This window comes from Melopsittacus undulatus, chromosome Z (assembly GCF_012275295.1).
Source record: "Melopsittacus undulatus isolate bMelUnd1 chromosome Z, bMelUnd1.mat.Z, whole genome shotgun sequence".
NCBI lineage: Eukaryota > Metazoa > Chordata > Aves > Psittaciformes > Psittaculidae > Melopsittacus > Melopsittacus undulatus.
The window spans coordinates 13,688,535-13,709,403 of NC_047557.1; the positions used below are offsets into that span (position 1 = coordinate 13,688,535).

At 36.5% G+C, this 20,869-nt stretch overlaps 1 protein-coding gene across 1 annotated transcript in view; it reads left to right on the forward strand.

The window, feature by feature from the left end:
• WDR70 (WD repeat domain 70) overlaps positions 1–19,994 on the forward strand; it is a 104,889-nt gene extending 84,895 nt beyond the window's left edge. Inside the window, exons 14-18 of the mRNA XM_013129784.3 lie at positions 6,861–6,961; positions 8,437–8,516; positions 10,917–11,033; positions 11,375–11,537; positions 19,031–19,994. Of these exons, the coding sequence (XP_012985238.2) occupies positions 6,861–6,961; positions 8,437–8,516; positions 10,917–11,033; positions 11,375–11,537; positions 19,031–19,115 (546 nt within the window). The 3' untranslated portion in view covers positions 19,116–19,994. The remainder of the gene's footprint in view (positions 1–6,860; positions 6,962–8,436; positions 8,517–10,916; positions 11,034–11,374; positions 11,538–19,030) is intronic.
• The last annotated feature ends 875 nt before the right edge of the window (positions 19,995–20,869 follow it).

Below are 20,869 nucleotides of genomic sequence, written 5' to 3' on the forward strand. Positions count from 1 at the left end.
AGAGATTGTGCTGAGTGAAGACTGTATTCTCTTACTTGCACCTGATTTGCAAACTTAACTGTCAAAACATCAGCAACTTTGCCTTAAGATTAGAGAACTTTAACTAAATTTTAACAAACCTTTTTTGGGGGGTGTTTGGTTGGGGTATTTTTTGTTTGTTTGTTTGATTGGTGTTTTTTAATTGGTGGAAAAATCACATGAAGGAAACATTCAAACCTCAGGAGCTCTTGCTGCAACAGTTAGGGGTGTGTGAAAGTCTGTGATTAGTATGTTCTCTTTCCATATTCAGTATTTATCTGAAATTAGTTTTGTTGGTTTTTTTTTCAGCCGTAATTCACAAGGAAATCACTTTTTTTCCAGTTTGCAAGTGAGATTTGGCTGTAGACTCACCACAGAGATAGTACAAATAGTAGCTGTATGTCAGCATCATTCAGTACAGATTTCCACCCTCTCAGGGTAGTTTTCTGCAGGTGTGGAAGTGTATAGTTGTGTCTTCTCCATTTACCAGATGTGTTTGTTTTTTCATTTTGTTTTTGCTAATAGTCATGAAAGTGGATATTAATTTAGTGAACTTAGCCTATAAGTCTGATAGCTGCAGATAACTGAATAATCAATGCTGGTATTTTGGAGCAAGAAGAAGCAGACTGAAAATGAGAATTATCAGGGAAGAATGAATGGCTGTATGTAAAGGAAAATTGAAAAGGTTCATTCAGACAGTGCTTAACTGATACAGAAGCATGGCAGGAGGAGCTTTAGTAATGAACTTGAAAAAGCTGATACATTCTCATTCATTATCTGAAAATACAAAAAAGTGTTCATTTTAGAAGACAAATGCGTGGTATTTAACCTTAAAACTTGACTGTCTGTAGGGAAAAGGGGTTGTTTCCAAAGAAAACAGTGCCTGATAAAGAAGCAGTAAGACCCCCTGAAGGAGGGTAAAGAAATTAAAACATCATTGTAAAATATGGCCCATCTAATTTACTTTTCATTTTGCAGTAGCAAGGAAAGAGTATAGCCTCATTGACCTAAGTGCTTCAGAAGTGTATGCCTATTTATGTCAAAAATATGGCTTTTTTGGGGGGGGGATGAAACTTGATATAATGCCTCTCTTGCAGCAAATTTTGATGTCAACAATCAGTATATGCATGCACATATACATGCCTGTTTAACGAAGTTTTGCTAGCTACAAAAGATTGGCTCTCGTCTTGGGGGGTTTATGCATATAAAGGTAGTTACATTTGGTTGGGTGTCAGTCAAAGTTTCAACTGAAATGCAAAATCTAAGAAGTCAATAGTTTCATACAGCTTCAGCTTACATACATGTAAAATGTTAGGAATGCAAGAAGACAGCAGCGGAGGGAAACCTTATTTTCCCTATCTCTCTTGCAGCAGGGTGAAAGGATAGAGATGAATAATGCTTTTGAGAGACATTCTTTATATATACTCTCCTTATTTTGCTACATAAGGGGCAGCCTTCCATTTTAGTAGATTCAAAAGATATGTATGAGCTTAAGTGAGTGCTTAGGCTGTGGTATGAAAATACATTAGGTCTAAGAATTAAGATTTATGTAATATATAGGAACCAGGTAAGCTTGCTATATTTGCTTTGGGGATTTTCTTAACAATGCATCTGCTCTGAAACTTCTCACAACCCACATAATCTCGGCCAGTCCCTGTTACCAATATGAAACATCTAGCCCTTTCTAGTTCATCTTACTAGAATTTGTTAACTCCTCCCCTACTCTTTGTGCCTCCAATCTCTATTGACACCCCTGAGATACTTCTTTCTATCCTGGACTCACTCTATCCATGCTGTAAGTCTGAATGCTTTTACCTGAAGCATGGACTAGAGAACTGAATTTCGTCTTTGCTGCTGCAGTCTTGAAATATCTTTAAGCAAACATCCAGGAGAATTCTTTCAATCCTTGACATCAGTTTCAAGTTTAATGACCTTACCCAGCTTCATGGTTTCATCTTAGGGGTACATTTTCCATTCCTATGCCACAAATCATTTTAATCTTTTCGTGCTGACCTTGTAAAATACCCTCAATGTATTGTTTACTCCTGTTGGGGAGTTACCCATGTGCTCTGGAGAGTTTCAGTTGAGATAGTTAGCTTTTGCTTGCTGAGAAATCTGCTTTGGTTATTCTTCACTTTACCTGCTGAACACAGGAGTATATTTCTAGGCCAGAATAAATTTCCCATTCTGTGTAACAGAAAACTATGTTTCAGGCATCAGTTTTCTCATTTAGAGGCAGAGCTCTTAAATCTCATCCAAACACTGTTAATGTACATAGTGCCAGCAACACTATGTGTGTAGTCGCCTAGTCAGCTAAGCCAGACAAATAACCTAACAGAAAAATTATTTGGTATAGTTTATTGTTTATCTGCATCAACAGCTCTACTTCATATGATACAAAGGGAAACACACAGGTGACAACAGGTTAAGAGTGAGACTATTTGTGAATCACCTGAGAATTTCACATGAGCTTGGACTGCATGTCTCAGAAGAAATGCAGGTGGAGTAGCACACAAGGGAATAGCAATATCATCACTTTTGCCTGCCACCTTTCTCTGTATTTGAGTTTTATGGTTTAGGATTACCACGTATTATTAAACTTTTAAGTTACAATAGGTAAAAGTTTCTAAATCTGGAGTTCATTTTAAAAGAACTGTGAGTCTGACATAAGTATAGTGCTTAGTTTAAAAATAAAGTTATGTATAGTTCAGATAATTCATATTTTGTTTTAACCATGCTATGGCAGCTTCAGGAAAAGATATGGCAAGTTTCAAGAACAGTCAGCAATATGTTCTTATTTCATTGGGCAGTTGTTTAAGATGACAAGCATTCTCATCCAGATTGAAAAAATGATGTCTTTAAAATAATCTTTTAATTGACTTTCAGTTTAAGTAGCATTACAGGACAATTTGTTACCTGAAAATAACAAAGGCCTACTGTCAGTAACACCCATGGAATCTGTTGTAGCGTCTTCCACAATGGCAGTGAAGAAGGTGAATTTGGAGTGTTTTTCTTTTTGTTAAAATTTTTAATATTTTCCTTGCCTGACTTCGCAAAAACATTTTCACAATCTTTGACCAGTATTTCCCAACGCAGGCTACTGTGTTCATATATGCAACAGACATTGCAAAAGGCTATTGAGATTGGTCTAATTTGAAGAACTTAATGCTTTTGTATCTAAGTGCCGTACTTTCAGATCTTACAGAGCTGGCTTCATTAGTTCCATGGATGAAATTATTTTCGGAATGATATTACAGGCTGCCAGGACTTCATGCTCAAAAGATGTAGTGCCCAAAACATCCAGGAATTACAGACATCTCTATTTTAAATATTGAAGTGGTTAATGTGATGATACATTATGCATTTTATTGTGCAGGGCACAATCTTAAAATGAAACAAGGTATTCTTACAAAGTTACTGTGGAATGGAAATTCTCTTTCCATCTCAGAGAAACAGAAAGTGGCAGTAAGAAACCCATAGCCATTTGCATCAGGCAAAAGAATGTTGCCAGGAGATTGAGGGAGGCCATTATTCCGCTCTACATAGCAGGCACACTAATTGCAGGAACGTCCACTTAAAACATAAGGAAATAGTTTGAGGTTTGATAATTTTTATGGTGATGGTGGTCATACATTGAGACAGGTTGCCCAGAGATGCTGTTAGAGTCTCCATCCGTAGAAATATTCAAAACCAAACTTAATGTCCAGAGTTACATGTTGTCCAGTCTTAGAGCATGGGGGGTTGAATTAGATGATCTCCAGAGCTCTCTTCTAATTGGAGTCATTCTGTAATTTGTACCATTCAGTATCGGTAGGTGGATATCTACGTATGTACATAGGTAGGCAAAGCCAGGAAGACACTTTTTCTGCTATTAACTCACTTGTTTGCCTGGAGAGCTGGGAGGTAGGACCTTCTTTGAGCTGGAATTCAATGATTAGCATTTCCAGTGATATTTTATTTTAACTGAAGTTATTTTAACTGAACAGTAGGGAGGTTAGAGGCATCAAAGGCTAAATGCTCTTTATGAAGTAACTATTTTTTGTATGATAAAGAATCCCCTTTCCCCTCATTTGCAGTGTTAAGACGTAGTCCACAGTGACCAATTTGTTGTGTAGATATTTAGAGTTTTTACTTCTTTAGATTTATATCACTGAGGAAAAAAGTCAGGATCTAGTTTAGGAATTTTTGTCTTTTTAAAGTATTGGTATTAAAAAGACCAAAAGTAGTTTGGTCTTTTTAAAGTATTGCCCATTTCTAATGTAATTTGAAAATATATATAAGCATCTTTTTATTACTTCTTGTAAAGTAGTTTCTATGCCACTGGATTAATATAATTGCATGTTCTGAGCTTGTATTTATTTAATTTTTAAGAAGTTATATTTTGGGGATATTTTACAGCTTGAGAAGATTTATAGGTCTGTGTTTAATGGTAGTTATTTTGCCTGCTCTGGAGCATGTGCCATGGGTGGTTTTAAGTGTGTTGTGCATGTTTGACAAGTTAGAAATTTAGCAATCCCCAACAGTGCTGAGCCACACTGTCTCAGACTTTGTTTTTGTTGGCTGGTATCCAGTACCATGCTATAAAATACATTTACTTGACAGTAGAAAGTGGAGAACCACATGAATGACAAAGTTTAAAAAGGCTGGTGAAAAACATGCAATAAATATTAATAAAAGGCCACCCACCTCTGACCTTCAATGCTTATTAGCTTTGTGTGTTTTAAAGTTACTGTAGCACTTTGAGCATTCAGTAACAGTATGTAAGAATGTCCTATTTAAGTCAACTTATTAGCAACCCTATATTGATTATTTTGATTGCTTTTGGCAAGGCTTATGGAATAATAAGAGAATTCTACTTTGTACCTTTAGTTATCTCGTAATAAATTGCTGTCCTTTAGTTATCTCATAATAAGCAAACCGGATTCATTTGTATGTGTAAGCATGTGGAAATGTATGATACTGTATGTACATCTATGTAGAAAGAGAATGTTTTGCAGAGGAACCTTGTAAGGAATGGTCAGTTAATTTATGTAAACTCAATTAATTCAATTTTCCTTCTTAAACAAGAACTCAAAGCAGTAAAATAGCTCAGAAGAGAGCTATCTCATATAGTAAGAGATAAGAGCTCATCATCTTATAGTAAAATGAATCTCTGATTCATGATGGCCAAATGGGTGTTAGAATTTTTTTCAATATTTTTAATACCGTATTTCTCATAACAGTAAAAAAATTGGGATCTGAACCAAAGCAAAAATAGTATGGAACATGAAATAGGGATGCTGGGGAGGGACTCTTCATTAGAGCCTAGTGACAGGACAAGGGGTAACGCGTTCAAACTTAAACAGGGTAAGTTTGGATTGGATATAAGGAAGAAATTCTTTACTGTTAGGGTGGTGAGACACTGGAACAGGTTGCCCAGGGAGGTTGTGAATGCTCCATCCCTGGCAGTGTTCAAGACCAGGTTGGGCGAAGCCTTGGGTGGCATGGTCTAGTGTGAGGTGTCCCTGCCCATGGCAGGGAGGTTGGAACTAGATGATCTTAAGGTCATTTCCAAGCCTAATTATTCTATGATTTCATGATTCTAAGTGATTCAGGAGTCTCTAGAGCTAATAGGTAACCGTGCTTTTTCAGATTAGATGGTTCTTATCTCCCAAGTCATGGGGCTGTATCACACTCCTAATTATATTTTAGCTGTGCTGTGTTTCTCTTAAGGCATCAGTAGTTCCTATTCTGTGAATTTCATGTCCTGTATTGTGTTAAAAATTAAAGTGTATAGGTAGATGGGTGATAATGGTTGAATATTGAATTATTAATTCACTTTGAGAAGAATCTATTCCTGGCTTTTGAGAAGAGAGAAGTATTTAGCTTAGGGGAAATATAGGGCTAAAAATTAGCATTTTTCAGTTAAATACTAATGGAATGGTGCATCCTGCTAATGAGGGATACATTTATTACATAAGAAATACAGACACTGTTAAGACCAGTCTTCAATTTTCGACAATATCCCTGTAAGAAATTGTCTCTCAAAAAGCAGATACTCTTCCCTGGGTTAGTCAGAGTCACATACAGGTTTTGTGTTTGTGTTGGGGTGCGTTGCCCTTCACACCGACTTCCTTGGTGCTCCTGAGTCAGAAGATTGACTCTTACGGAGTTCCTGTGCTGGTGTTCTGAATCAGACTGAATACATTAATCACATGGAGATTCAAAGTCACATGGAGAACCACACTCTGTGTGTAAAAGAACAATACTCTTAATGTCTGAAAATTAGTTTCTGTGCTGACCAGAAGTGTGACAGAGCTGTGAGACACTGTCTTCAATTACCCAGTTCTTCTGGGTGTTGTGGGGAAGAAAGAACCAAGAGTGGAAATCTGCTGCTCTTCCATTTCTTTAGTCAGCAAATGAAAGGTCAGCGCTGTGTGAGAAGTGAAAAACATAAATTAAAGAACAGGGTGGAAAAACTAAGAACTAAGAATAAAAATGCAAAAGTCATGAAGGCCTGTATTGCTGTATCTGAAGCACTTCATTGTTCTCCTTGCTGTCATTATTCAAATGCGCCTTTAACTTTCCATTTTCATTATGCTCACTAAGACCCTGGAGTGGTTAATCTATGGAAAACACTGTCACGCTGCCACCAATTTGTACTTTCTGCCTACATCCATGTGTTGTCACTCCTTTTACATTGTTCTGGAAAGGAACTTCTATTCATTCACGTATTAATATATTTATTCATGTTCTTAAGCATGTTCTTGCTACATTGTGACCGTGATCCGCTATTTGACAATAAGAATACTAATTCTAGGATATAGATCAATGACCACCTATCAATATTTTGTTTATTTCAGAGTGTTGTGCGTAGCCTGTGGCATCCAAAGCTGAATCAGATCATGGTTGGTACAGGAAATGGTTTGGCCAAAGTCTACTATGATCCTGTCAAAAGCCAGAGGTATGTAATGATTAATGACTAAGAACATTATCTTTTTCCTTAAATTTAGCCTGATTCCGTGGTTCTTTGGTTATACTAAGAAATGAGAAAAAACATTTTAGTTACATTTGTTTTGCAGGAATTTTCAGTTTTACTTATTTAGTAAGAGTAGAAAGAAATAAAAAACAACAAACCAGCTTGTTTCTGCAAAACAGCATGTTTGCCTCTGAGCTTTTCCTGGTGCTGTATGCTTGCTGTCTGTTCTACCTGAATTTACATGTACTTTCAGTTTCCTGTTGCATGAAATCTGCAGTAAAAATAACCAAACTTTCATCCAGTCTCTTGGAGGTTGCTGATGTGGTGTTACTGAAAGGAAATTTATTTAACTTAGTAATATTTTTTTTATGAGACTGTGTTTTGGGTTTGGGTTTTTTTTTTAATCTCCTGAAGTAAAAATAACTTTTAAAAGCCTTAGCTTAAACATCAGTGTCTGTGAAGTATTACTGGAAGAACCAGCTTGAGAGGGTGCAAACCAAGGAAGCACATTCACATCTTTCTGCTAATCTTTTCCACTGCCTGCACCTATACAGTGGCTTTTGCCTGTAAATCTGATGGAAAGGTGGTAGCGATTCATCAGACATGGCTTCTCAGCATGGAAAGAAAAGAAGAGGGCCTCACTAGTCTATAAATAAATACTTCTTTTGCAATTCATTTACTATCTGGATTGGCTGGTGAACTTGGGCATGCTCGCTTCCTGTCAGCTGGGAGGAAATGTACACTTCATCAATACTGAATGGTATAATGTTCTGCCCGTATATGCACTCATCTTTGTTTCAGTGGCATCCAAAAACATATTGTGTCCAGATGCTTACTGTGACACTTGGAGATGAAGGTAAACTCTGGTTTACAAGATTATTGAAAATGTTTTATTTTTCTGGTCTTTCTCAATTTAGAGAACAAGCGAGGTGGTCATCCTTGTTTGAACCCCTCTTCAGAGGGTAGCCTGCATTTCCTAGTCACAGACCACAAGAATCTTAACTCAGTTTTGTGTCCAGTTTGTTTCCTGGGACTTGCTATGAGGAGGAAGATACCACCAGTTTAAATCAGTCTGCACCAGCCAGGCTTATGCAGTTTTTTCCAGCTGCAGTGTTACAGACACTTACAGTTAGATGACCGCTGCCTCTGCAGTTTTTAAGAAGAGTACTAGGAGCAAATCACTGCTGATGTTGGGAGAGAAGCACTTTTGTTGTGCATGCTGCAAGTGCTGTGGACAAATGAAGTGTGAAATGAATCTTCCACCCTTGTTTCCGCATGTCATATAAGCTGCTCTGTAACAGGATCAGTAATCTGTCCTACACATATACATGGACAGGCAAAGATACACACATCTATGAATATTTGAAATGCTGTATAACTTTGTTGAGGCTGTCTTGAATAAAAACATGTTTCTGTTTGATATAAACAGACCAACTGAACTGCTGTGTGTTTCCTTCTAGGGGAGCAAAATTATGTGTGGTCAAAACAAAACGAAAAGAGAGACCAGCGGAGACTCTTACACAGGATTACATTATAACACGTAAGGAACTTAAGTATATGTTTATCAGAGCATCTTTAGTTCTTAGGTTTGAAGTTATTTGTAGATCATACAGCTTTATATTTTTCCCTCTAAAAAAATTGCAGCTTTTCATCAAGTGTTGCTTACTGGTATGAGATGTTAGTGCTTTGTGCAAATTTTTTTTTTCTAGCCTTGCACAATCAGAAAGTTATATCTTGTAGGCTCTGTAAAATTATCAATAATGGTTGCTTTTTAGGTTCTGATGCACCTGAAAGCCTGAAAAAAACTGCATTTAAAAAACTGCAAGCAAACAAAACTCCAGTATTTTGGAGTTTCCCCAAATCTTCAGTTTTATATAACTAAATCAACGATTGTAGATGGGTTTAGGAAGTGTTTTCCCACTTGGTAGCATTAACAGTATCAGTGACAAAATCAGAGATAGAATTTGAATAATTCCTAGTGATGGGTCTTGGAAAAAATTCCAAGTGATTTTTCAAAATCTAGAACTTATCCAGAGTTACATGGGATTTTAAACAGCTTAAACACCTGTATATCCTCAAGGTTGTTCTTGTATAAGGCCTTATGTTCATATTAAGGCTTGCCAATGCATAAGAAATAGTTACAATTGTTATTGTTACTATAAAGTGTTCAGTGATCTGCCTTTTCCCAAGAGTGAATTTTCCAAAGGGATGAGGGGATCAACTGAGATTTTGCCCCTCAACATTCCCCTAATGTAGTGTTTCCTCATGTAAAATGAGTCATGCAATTGTGCTTTCCTGCTTCTCTTCGTTCTCTTCCAGTTCCATGGTTGTTTGGGTTCAGCTGTGGTTTCCAGTAGTTTTGGTACTGAAAATAGCTGAAGCCATTTCTGTAGAACAGGATAATTGGTAGCATAATAAACAAAAGAAAGCCTCAGCAGTCTTCTGGGTTCCGATCTTGGGTATTTCCCAGCCACAGCTGTTTTCTGCTTGCCTCACTGCTGCAGATGTCCAGCTCTGATTTTTGGGTAGCAGTGGGTAAAGTAGAAGCTGTCAAAGAACAGGGATATTTCTCTCCCTTGGGTGCTCTTCTCAATCCATCCTTACTACAGCCTTGCACATGGTCTCTTATCTAAATACTTTGTGTGCACTTTGTTGTTAGTGTTTATAAGGTAAAGAGCTTTTGTGATTAAGAAAACTCACCTTTCTGCTTACAAGCGAATTGAAGTTGTGTATTTGATAGCATTTATAAATACCATTCAAAGATTTCTATTTTTAATATAGGAATGTTGGTTTTAGGGATAAGGTGTTACTTTTAAAACACAGGAATACAAAGTTTGGGTTTCCCTTAGACAACTTTCACTCCACAAACAGCAAGAACGTGGATCTCTGAGTCACATGGTGTATGTAAACCAGTCAAACTTAGTGCTTTTCAGTAAATTCTCCCAGGCATTTTAGACTTCATGAAATCTGCAAAAATAAGGCCTAAACATTTATTTGCAAAGAACTACTGGTTTGTCACCTAGTGGTGACTTCCGTCACTCTAATAAATTGAGCAGGCTTCCAGAAACAAGCTCAAAAATCAAACTGATAAGTCCCTAGCGTCTACTTTCTTCTTTTTTTTTTTTTCTTGTTTTGATCAATATAGAGCTGGTGCTTCTAAATGCTAGGCTGAGTTTTGGCTTTCTTTGGTTTTTTTGACCCCAGCACAATTTCCTTCATTTTTGGAAACAGCAGCAGTCAGCATATCTGAATGTGAGAGCTAAACCTCACTGTAAGAAAACTGTGTTCCTGAACATGGTGTTTTTCTGTTGCTGCCAAATTGCCCGAGTGGACCAAAACAATTACTGTGATTAAGGATACTGAGGATATTTTTTAGGAAATAGAAGTTTTAAATACTGATAATTGGCTAAATTGTCTCAGTAATGGGTATTCTTCCAACCCTGATTAATCTCATAATTTGAGAAAGAACACGATTATGACTTCATATGCAGAACCATCACCATTTAGATCATTGAGAGGATTGCTTCACTTTGTGTTACAAATCGAAGAATGTATCCAGTGTTTTGTACTGCTCTTGGAGCATTAGAAGACTGGGAAGTTCAGAAAAGAGCAACCAGTTGGTCATAGTGCTAATGCTGAGAACTGAGTGATAGAAGAATAAATTAAATATACATAAAATGTGCAAACAGTGTTTCATATGAAAGGCTTCTGCCTGAAGGAAGCCTGGAAATGTGAAAGATTTCATCTTTGGAAAAAAGTCAGCAGAAAGAAGCCCTCAATATCCATCAATAAATCATTATACAGAAGAACTGTATCTAACTGGGCTGCTGCTTCTGCCACATTTTCCATAGCAAGGAAGAATCCTAGTCTTCATCTTTGTAATTAAAACCTTATAAAGAGAATTTCTAACTTTCTTTTTCTCCAAATTGTGACCCTTCAGCCCATGCACTTCCGATGTTCCGTGAACCACGACAGCGAAGCACCAGGAAGCAGCTGGAGAAGGACAGGCTGGATCCCGTGAAGTCTCACAAACCTGAACCTCCAGTAGCAGGACCAGGTAATCTAGGTGTAATGATTTCAGGCTCTTGTGTGCCAGAGGGACCATCATGTTGGGTCCTACACTTTTTAGGGTTTGCTTTCAGACTTTTTTGTGTGGTGACTCCTTATGTATGGGCAATATCTGACACTATTTACGTTGTTTTTTGATTGGGGTGCTTGCCTGGAATAAATAAATAATCACAATGACTTGTATTACATAATCAGTAAAATATTTATGTGAATGCAGCTCTAAATTAGGTTCTTCCTACAGTGTTAAATAACGTCTTTGCATCAGGTCACCATTATAGACATTTAGTTCTTAAATATTTATCTCTAAAACAAACTTTCTTTTTTTTTCAGGTCGTGGTGGGCGTGTTGGAACTCACGGAGGTACCTTGTCATCATATATAGTGAAGAATATTGCATTGGATAAGACAGATGATAGCAACCCGCGAGAGGCTATTTTACGTCACGCAAAGGAAGCGGAGGAGAATCCATACTGGATTTCTCCGGCATATGCAAAGTAAGGATACAATTAAAAATACAAGCAATATTTCTGGAGGCCAGTGGGAGTTTGGTAAAAATAGAAGACACACGTTTTTAATGGTATACTTTGCCTTTTTTGTATTGCTGCCCTGAGTATGTAAACTAAGAATATGCCATACTCTTTTTATGAAGAGGAGGTTAAATTGTTGAAATTTGATATTTCCATTTTTAAAATATACCTATCAGTGCTAGAAAATTATTTTAAAGCTTTCTAAGCTGTTTAGAATTTCGAATCTTCTCAATGTCTATAATTGCAATATAATTGCAATATAACAATTTGACAGACTGGGACAATAAGTGTTCTAATATGCCTTCTAGTTCTGGCCAATCCTTAGGTTAAATCTTAAAAATATTTACTTAATGTTATGGCAGGGTATTTTAGGTAATTTCTCAAATGTCGTAAGTTTGTGAGGCTTTTCCTGCATACGGACCAGAGTACATGCTTAAATTAAGTTGGTGTTAAAGGTATACTAGTATTAAAAATTGCACTGATAAAATTTCCTATCAGGACTTCAACTTAAGTGTTCAGTAGCTGTTACATAAATTAAAGAGCCTTATTGAGATTATGGTAGTAAAATCTTGGTAATCCTACAGCTGGTAACTTAGTTTAGATTTGTGCGTGAGTGTGGCATTTGTGTGTATGTGTTGCTATGAAAATTGTGCAATGTGCTTCTAGAGTGCTTTCTATAAAAGACTTCTTTTCTCCTAGAACTAAACACAATTCAAACCATTAAATAGATTAATTCATCATAGTACTAAAATAAATAAGTGGATTTAATACTGATGAACAGAAAGTAGCACTTCAAAAATCAACAAAATTTTCATATTTTGTTGTTATCATTGATGTTTTTGTTACACAAAATCTACGTAGTGTAAGTAGGATTTTCAAAATGCGTAAGGAAAAGGTTGTGAGGAGCAGAAATAGCCTGCACAGAACAGTCTGCCAATAACAAACTGGTTTTTCATATTTGCAGCCCGGTGTTTTTATCTCCTAGGCTGTATGTTCATTAGTACTTCACTGACTGTACTTTCTTTATTAGTATTTAGCTCTTTAGTGACCACCTCAAAAAAAAACCCTCAAAATATATTAAGAATTATTTAATAAGTATGCATTTGATGATGTACGTCAAATCAGTGCATTATACAGAACCACATTTCGCATCAAAGAAGAAATATTTGAAAGCCTGATTCTGCAACAGTTGTAATGAATATTGATCATTAATTGTTTGATAGTGCATATGTGCTAGAGGTAAAGTTTACTTTGAATGTGTTGATACCTGGTTTTATTTGAGATGGGCATCTATCCATCTTTAAAAGTAAATACAATCACACATTCCATCAGGTAGATAGATAACTCGGTATATTTTTGGCTCAGTAACTCCATTGATTCTGTGTTAAGTTTCATCCATGTGTTGTCATCCCTGACACCTGCAATGTAGTAGACATGAAAGTTTTAAAACATAGCTCTATTACAGAAGGCTTACAGTGTCAGGTGGACAGATCTCATTACAGTGTCTAGCTGAAGATGTAGCTGCAGGGGAAGAAGATAGCTGGCTGAGAAGTGGGAGGATCCAGGTCCAGACTGCTATTAACTTACACACCAGACGGTGATACATATGTGGGGGGACTGGACTACAGCCAGCAGCATGTTGCCTTGATGGTTTTGTCAGCTGATAAATCTCATGCCAGTGAAACTGCCATTATCCTTGCTTTAAAAGCTTGACTTTAAGATGTAGTCTATGCAAAGAGCATTTTAAAGTTATTATTCTTGTTGTTATTATCATCCATATTTGCAAAATAATGCAAAAAATGTGGTATGGTTTTAATTTTCAGAAATATTTATTAATATGCAGTCTATATTAATAGCTGCAGACCAATTATAGTCATAGGTTTTATTAGCTACTTCCCCACACACACAGCTGTGTTAATTGTATCCTATATCTAACTTTACCTGGCATGTATGTTTACCCTGTGTCTAAAACATCTTGCAGATATTATTATGGATGCATATTTAATAAAATATGCAAATTACAAGTAATTGATACAAATCATCATGTAATACTGAATTGTCAGAGTGTCCCTGGTGGCCCTTTTAAAATCAGTAGTTCATAATAATGAGCAGTATACAAACCTAGGGAAGCTAGTTGGTTAGCTGTAGCATAAGATACATTATAGAGTTAGGAAAGTTGATACTGTGATACACATTTAAATTGCATTCTGTCTTGAGACCTAAAAACATATATCTACGTTATTTTCTTTTTTTTATACTGTTCATTCTTTTCAGTACTTCATTTCTCTGCTCTCATTTTTTCCAATTTCTTGTAGTAAATTTCCACTTAATACACTTGATATATATGACAAGGCTTTTGGTTCTGTGTTGCCTAATGGATGGTTATTCACCTAATTCTCCTTTTCAAGAAAATGTCTAAGAAAACTGTAGTTAATTTTATTCAGTGATGGTTATTACATAATTTTAGACTGAGAAGACTAAGAAATTTTTTTTTCAGTTGATCAGAATTTTCATAACTCTGATGACTGGGTTAGAGTTTGGTCCCGATTCATGCTGATTAGGTCATTCTAAATCAGATAACTGTCTTCATGCTTTTTTAATTGTATTTCAGTTCAGTAATTCTTATAAAGAAATACCTGCAACGGGACTTTTGGTGTTAGTTTATACATTGTATGTAAAAATATTTCCTTCTTGTTGGAATTCAAGGTGCCTAATTTATTCTTGAAGCCAAATAGTCATTTGTGTTATCACTTGAAAATTTTTCAAGCTTGTTACTGTTAGCCTGGCCTTTCTATTTCTTCTAAAATTTAAGCCATAAAAGGAGGGGAAGTACATAAAAGGCAAAAGGTTGGGTGAAAAAGCAGATGCTGCTGAAAAGGATACAGAGGATTATAAGACTTGCATGCTGAATTAGGAGATGACATGTCACAGAAGTACAGTGTGAAAAAGATGTGACCAACACAGCAGAAAAGCCATAATGGGTGAGGATAAAGAAAAGTTCTTGAGATTTTTCAGAAGCTTTTTAGAGACTTTGGCAAGAGTCTCTAACAAATTTAAAATTTCAGTGGAGTGAAAGGAAAGGCAGGACAGATTGAAGATTTCAAGCAAAGAACTACAGGAAAAGAACTTGAGGCATCATTTGTAAATGTTTGAAAGTTACATTCTTTGTGAGCTGTTTGGTTTAACACAGCTGTACAGACATACTATGACTTCAGATGTCCCTCTGAAGGAATTGCTAAGTATTGTAGCTGAGGGCCTAATCAGGCCCAGATGTAGCTCTCTTCTGTGAGGGTGAAGTTTTCCTTCTCACCAAGATAGACTAGAGTTCTTAGTAAATACCTTTCTCTTCAGTGATGTTGTCTTTAATTTGCTGTCTTTATTACTGCTGCCTCTCACAGGCAAAAGGGAATGACTTGAAGCAACAGCCTGTAGCTGTGCTGTGTTCACTGAACTTTTTCTCAATGGCAGCAGCAGTGTGTGAAGTGCTAGTCATGCATTGGCTCAAGTATCTTTAGTTGAAGAAGCAGGACTGAAGAGATTTTTTTGTAACAATGGTTTCGTTGGTGCATGTTGGTATACTTAAATCTGTTTTAATAATTAGTAATTTTGGGATTCAGAGAAGAGTCAGGCTATTTGGTGGGATAAGGAGTATAAAGGGGTCATGCTGAAAAATCTTCATTTTTGAGTCTGGAAATAGCCCTTATGACATTATTGTGGTTTCTGAGCATGCTCGAAAGTAGTCTTTTTTTCTTTATTCTAGTGCAATATAAACACAAATTTCAAAAGTTATTGCAGCATGAGTCACATGCTGTGACGTTCAGTTGTCTTCTCCAGCTGGTTTAGCTGTAGCAATATTTTTTTAGCTGCTAGTCTGTGAACCTCAGATGTCAATAAGCTACTTTCATTGGATCCCTAAAAAGTAACTAAGAAAAACAACCGATACCAGAGGGATTATGGTGACTCAAAAGCAGTCTGCATGGCCCCTGGAAATATAGAGGTCTGCATATCTGTATTTGTTGAGAAACCAAAATAAAGAGAATCACACAGTATGAGGAAATCATGTTAGTTTTTTTTCCTTGGTTTGGTTTGCAGCCTGTTAGTGTAACCCACAATGGGAGTGCATTTGTCAGTGCATTGAGGTTATTTAGGGACTTGCCCAGCCAAGTTTGAATATCCTCAATGATGGAGATTCCACAACACCTTTCTGGGCAGACTGTTCAGATTGGTTGCCAGGCATAGTAATGATCTTGCTAAATCTATGCTGAGTGTTTCCATAACCTTCTTGTCTTGCCTGTGAACAGAAATGTGTTCAATGGGGATTGTTGCTATAGCCTTCCCAGGTACTTAGGTAGAATATCCTACAGTTTCTCCAGTCTTCTTTTGCCCTTCGTAAAGATTATGATGTTTGCCTTTTCTAATCATTGAGAACCAACCCCAGTCACCATGACCTTTCAAAGATGATGGTGTGCCCTTGCAATGACATTGAGTCACATGGCATTGAGGTACCAGCTCCCTTTGGATAAATCCCATCTGATCTCATGGATTTGTGTATGTCTAATGAGCAACGTACTCCCTGTCTCCATCTTCCTCTTCTGTTGATAATGTCTCACTCCTTCCCAAAGAGTCTTCTGGTAGTATCGGGGTCCTCTGAGACATGAGGACAGACCTAACCAGGGAAGACTGAGCCAGAGAAAGCATAAAGCATCTTGATCTTTTCCATATTCTACTTCAGCAGGTTTCCCTCCCCACTGAGCACATTTTACTTAGCATTCCTTTGGCTGTCATTGTACCTGTTGAAGCCCATGGTGTTGCCATTCAAATTTCTTCCCAGTTTCTACTCCATCTGAGATTTTACTTTTGTAACTCAGTTCCTACATCTTCACTTAATATCTCTCTTCCTCTTGGCTAAGGTTGTCCTTGTGTCCTCTGTCTGTGTTCGTCCTTTTTTCTCAGACAGGACATCCCTGTGTATCCATAATACACTCCTGCCAGACTTCACTTTCTGCACACAGATGGAGTGTTTTGAGGAGGTTGTGTTCAAAGATCAGCCAGCTCTCTTGGGTTCTTTGCCCTCTATGGCAGTGTCTGATGCAATATGTCAACTGGATCCTTAACAAGCTGAAGGCAACCCCAAAGTCAAGGATAAATAAAATATAGGAATTTGATGGGGAAAAAGAACAGAGTTTTCCCCATGTGTTATTTGGCCCTCAGAAATAAAAATATTTTGAAGTAGTAAACCTGTTCTGATAACTTTTGCATTAATCATGCAGCAAACTGCTACTATGCTAGTAATCTCTATTTCAGTTACTAAGCGGAACATTTTGTACTTAAATTACAAGATCACTGCTGATAATGCTAAAATGAAAACAGTGTTTTCTAAGCTTATGCCTTTAAAATGATCTGGCATACAAATCGCCCTGGGCTCCAGTTGCTGCTGTGTGGCTTGTGGAGGTGGAACAGTTTACATTTCAGCTGAGCTGATGCTACAGCCATTTCATGTTAATTTTCAAAAACAAGATAGCAAGCATAGTCGATTTCCTCTGTATGTGTTTGCTTTAGCTGGTTACTGCTTCTTTCTTTTCACCTCCCACCCCCAGTGTTACTATACTCAGTGTAATACTTACACTAGTTGAAGTCTGTGCCACACCTATCGTGGAAAATATAGGGGTTCTGCTGCTTGTTTGACAAATTAAGTCATTCTCCTTAGTTGGAAGTTTCTAACCAAAATTATGACAGTAGCAGGCTTTGTGGTCAGAATTTATACATAATTAGTTGTGCTTTAGTAATAAGCACCTCGATACTGACCTGATGTGATCCTATATTTCTTTTAGATACTTTTTATTTGTTGTGATAAAAGGAAGTTACACTGTTAAAGAGGGTTAAATAAACTTCCATTGACATGTATGCAGGAAGATACCATACATTCCACCTCTTCAGCAGCTAACAAAATTCCAGTATTTTTGCCAGTAAAGCCTTCATCCTGGGTATCTGTTTTGGATTGAGTATTTTTATCTTTTGTTGTTGTTGTTTTGTTTTGTTGGGTTTTTTAACATCCTCCTTCAGTTACTGGTGAAGTGGAGTTTATGTAACTTTGTAATGAAATTTTGAAATAGGAAACTTTTCTTCAGTCTCAGCTGTGCTTTCCATGGGAGCAGAATGGCTTATCTGACTTTCAGCAGCATTGATCCCATCTGGTTGCAAGGTCTCCTTAGGTGTAATGAGATGTATAGACTGCACCCAGGGACCATGTGCCAATAGAGTCCTGCAGCAGGACTTTTAAGCATCTTAGTATGCTCCTTACCTCCATGACAAGTTTGGAGGATGGTGAAGAAAACAGGCCAATAATAAGATCCTTTGTATAAGGGAAGTTGTCTGACTAGTTCTGGTGACTTTAGATCAGTTTTGTGCCTGTATTTAACAAGCAGAGAATCCTGTTCTTTAGTAACTAATGGCTTGCTATTACTCATCAAAGTCTGTGGCAATACTGAAATATACCTATTGTGTTAAATAAGGCAGACACAACTTTAAGGTTTGTGCCTTTTGTAGAGTCTGCCAAATAACAGTGGTTACAGTAATAGTGCTTCACATCCTTAGACTGCTGTAAAAACATTAGTTAATACATTAATGAGGTGATGACTGCCCTGGCTGCATTTTATACTTTGTCGTGTCTGTTGTAATGAGACTTCGAGAGCATACAGCTCCACAGTGATTGTGCTGATAATTAGGTTGCAAAAGGGGACCATGCAGTGATTAAAGTGTAAAATAGGGGAACTGAACGTCCAAACAGTTTGTTGAAATGTTACTTGATACTGTGTTTGTTTAAAAAGTAATCGATAATTATTTTTATAAAGTTTAAGTGTTATTTAAAATACAAGTAAACAGTGGAGGAATAGATATCATCAAGATTGACTGTAGGATACACTGTGTTCTCATATGCAGATCATTAGGGTTTTTATGTTATGGCAGTGTTGGATAAAAAGTCTTCAGATAAGTTGGTTTTTTTCAGGCACAGGCTAAGCCAGAAAACCTGGCTTGGCTGTTCTGTTTTCACTTACTGACTGCTTTCATACTATAGTGTATCAAAATGGAAGTTTCTGGTTTTTAAAACCACAGAATGAGAAGATCTGCAGATCCATTTTCCTAGCATTGTATTAATGATTAGTTCCTCTCTTCTACCTTAATTTCATTAATGGAACATACAGATAATGATTACAAGCTGATGAGGAAATAACACTTTCAGAAGATGTGTGTTTGTTATGCTTGTTCTTTGCCTGAGAGCCTCAAGTTTCTTGAGTTCTTAGAAAATTAGTTGACAGGTTTCTGTTGAAAATGAAAATCAGGCAAGTCTAGGATACTGTCTTTTTAAGTATAGAAAGGATGTCATTTGTGTCAAGTGCATGTCTAATATAATTCCTGATATTGTAGTCTGACAATTTTTTAATCTTTTTAATGTTTTCTAGAACACAACCAAAAGCAGTTTTTGCAGAAGTGGAACCAGAAGATGATGAAACAGACAAGCCAGAGTGGAAAAAACGTAAAATTTGAAAGATTTCATGTAAAGAAGAATTTTAGAGTATTTGAAGCAAAGTTCAGCATTTATTTCTTTATTGTGTACAGTGGATCAAAATATAAAAGGAAAAAATACTTCATAAAACTTGCTGTAGTATAAAAAGATTGTTGTGTTACAGTGGATTGTGATCCCGTATTTGAATTTTGTAATAAGGAGTAAATTACATTGTACAAAGAACTCCTCTTTATGTCAGTTAGTTAGCTTGATAATTTAGGTGAAAAACATTTCTTTAAAAATAGAACTCTAGTGAATTCATTATGTTGCCAAATATTGTCCTTTCCAGCCCTAACGATTCTATGATTCTATGATTCTACTGCCAACTTTACAAATGCTGTATCTTGACAGTGTTCAATGACTTAAATTGTGCAAACAAAATAATACGGTTTTTCAGACTCTTTTTGTTTCCAGTTAGAAGCTAACAAATTACCCCGTTTGTTACAAGTTTATCAAAGTTTACACTTTCATTTAGATTAGTTATCTACTTGGTGAATAAAGAACTGCTGTCTGGCCACACGCAGAGAGTTGTGGTCAATGGCTCAATGTCCAGCTGAAGACCAGTAACGAGTGGTGTCCCTCAGGGATTCTATAATTTAATGTGGAGTAATCCAGTTTAATTCATTCCACTGTTCACACAAGTTCCAATTTATTTCATGCTCCTGCATGACTTTCAGAAAATGTTTTTTAGTGTGTAACCCTTATTTAAGTCATGTTCATTTTAAGTATGTGTGTAGTAGCTCGTAGTGCTTAGTAGTGTTTTATACAGCTTTTGTTTTCCAACAATATAAAATTGGAATGGCAAATTATATATTTTGGTTTAATAAAAGTAATATGGTTATGGCCTCATTGCTGCAGAATTTTGTTCGGGCTGTTCCCAGGTCTTTGTACCTATTGACTTTGTTGTATGCCTGAATTACACATATCATGCCTCACACTCTGAAGACCAATACTGTCCTTTATAAAGTGGTTTTTTAAATATTGAAAGTTTCTGCTGTGTAAAACATAATTGCAATTCTGAATGTCATAAAAAATTAAAGCAAATGTAATTTAGAGGAGAAAGGATGCAATGGTTTAGGCATTTATATTGTGATTATAATAATAAACAGTATGCTAAGTACTGTGATTATAATATACAATATAGCAAGCACTTTGCATTTCCGCTGAGAGTAGAGAGTAACAGGCATCATAAACAATCAGGCTTTCTTAATTATGAATAGAATCTGAAGACATATTTTTAGACTATATTTAACCAAGCATTTAATCACCTTTCTATAACCTCAAGTGTGCAGCCCTCATTGTCAGCAGGTCTTAGATTATTTTTTTGTTAAGCATTGTTCTGCATCAGTATTTCATGGTATGGTTTCCTTTTTGAAATTTAACTTTCTTTTTCAATTACCATTTTTATACTTTTGGGGGAAGTAAACCTGACTTCAGAAGATGTAATGAGCATTGGCATAACATTCCCAGGTCAAAATATGTCTACTGCTTTCACTCAGTGTAGTCTTTTGATAAGTGTGGAGCCTCGCTAAATAATCCACAACTTGTTTTGTCCCTTGTAAAAATATTTTCGTACATACTTACATAGAGTAGTAAATCAGTGCTTAATTTACAATTGCAGCTGTAATATGTAGAATGAAGGACTTAGTACCTAGGTGGATAGTAAATGGAAGAGAAAAAGATGAACCAGATGAAGAGCAGCAGTTGTTAACAAGACCGCTTAAAAACCTCCTTG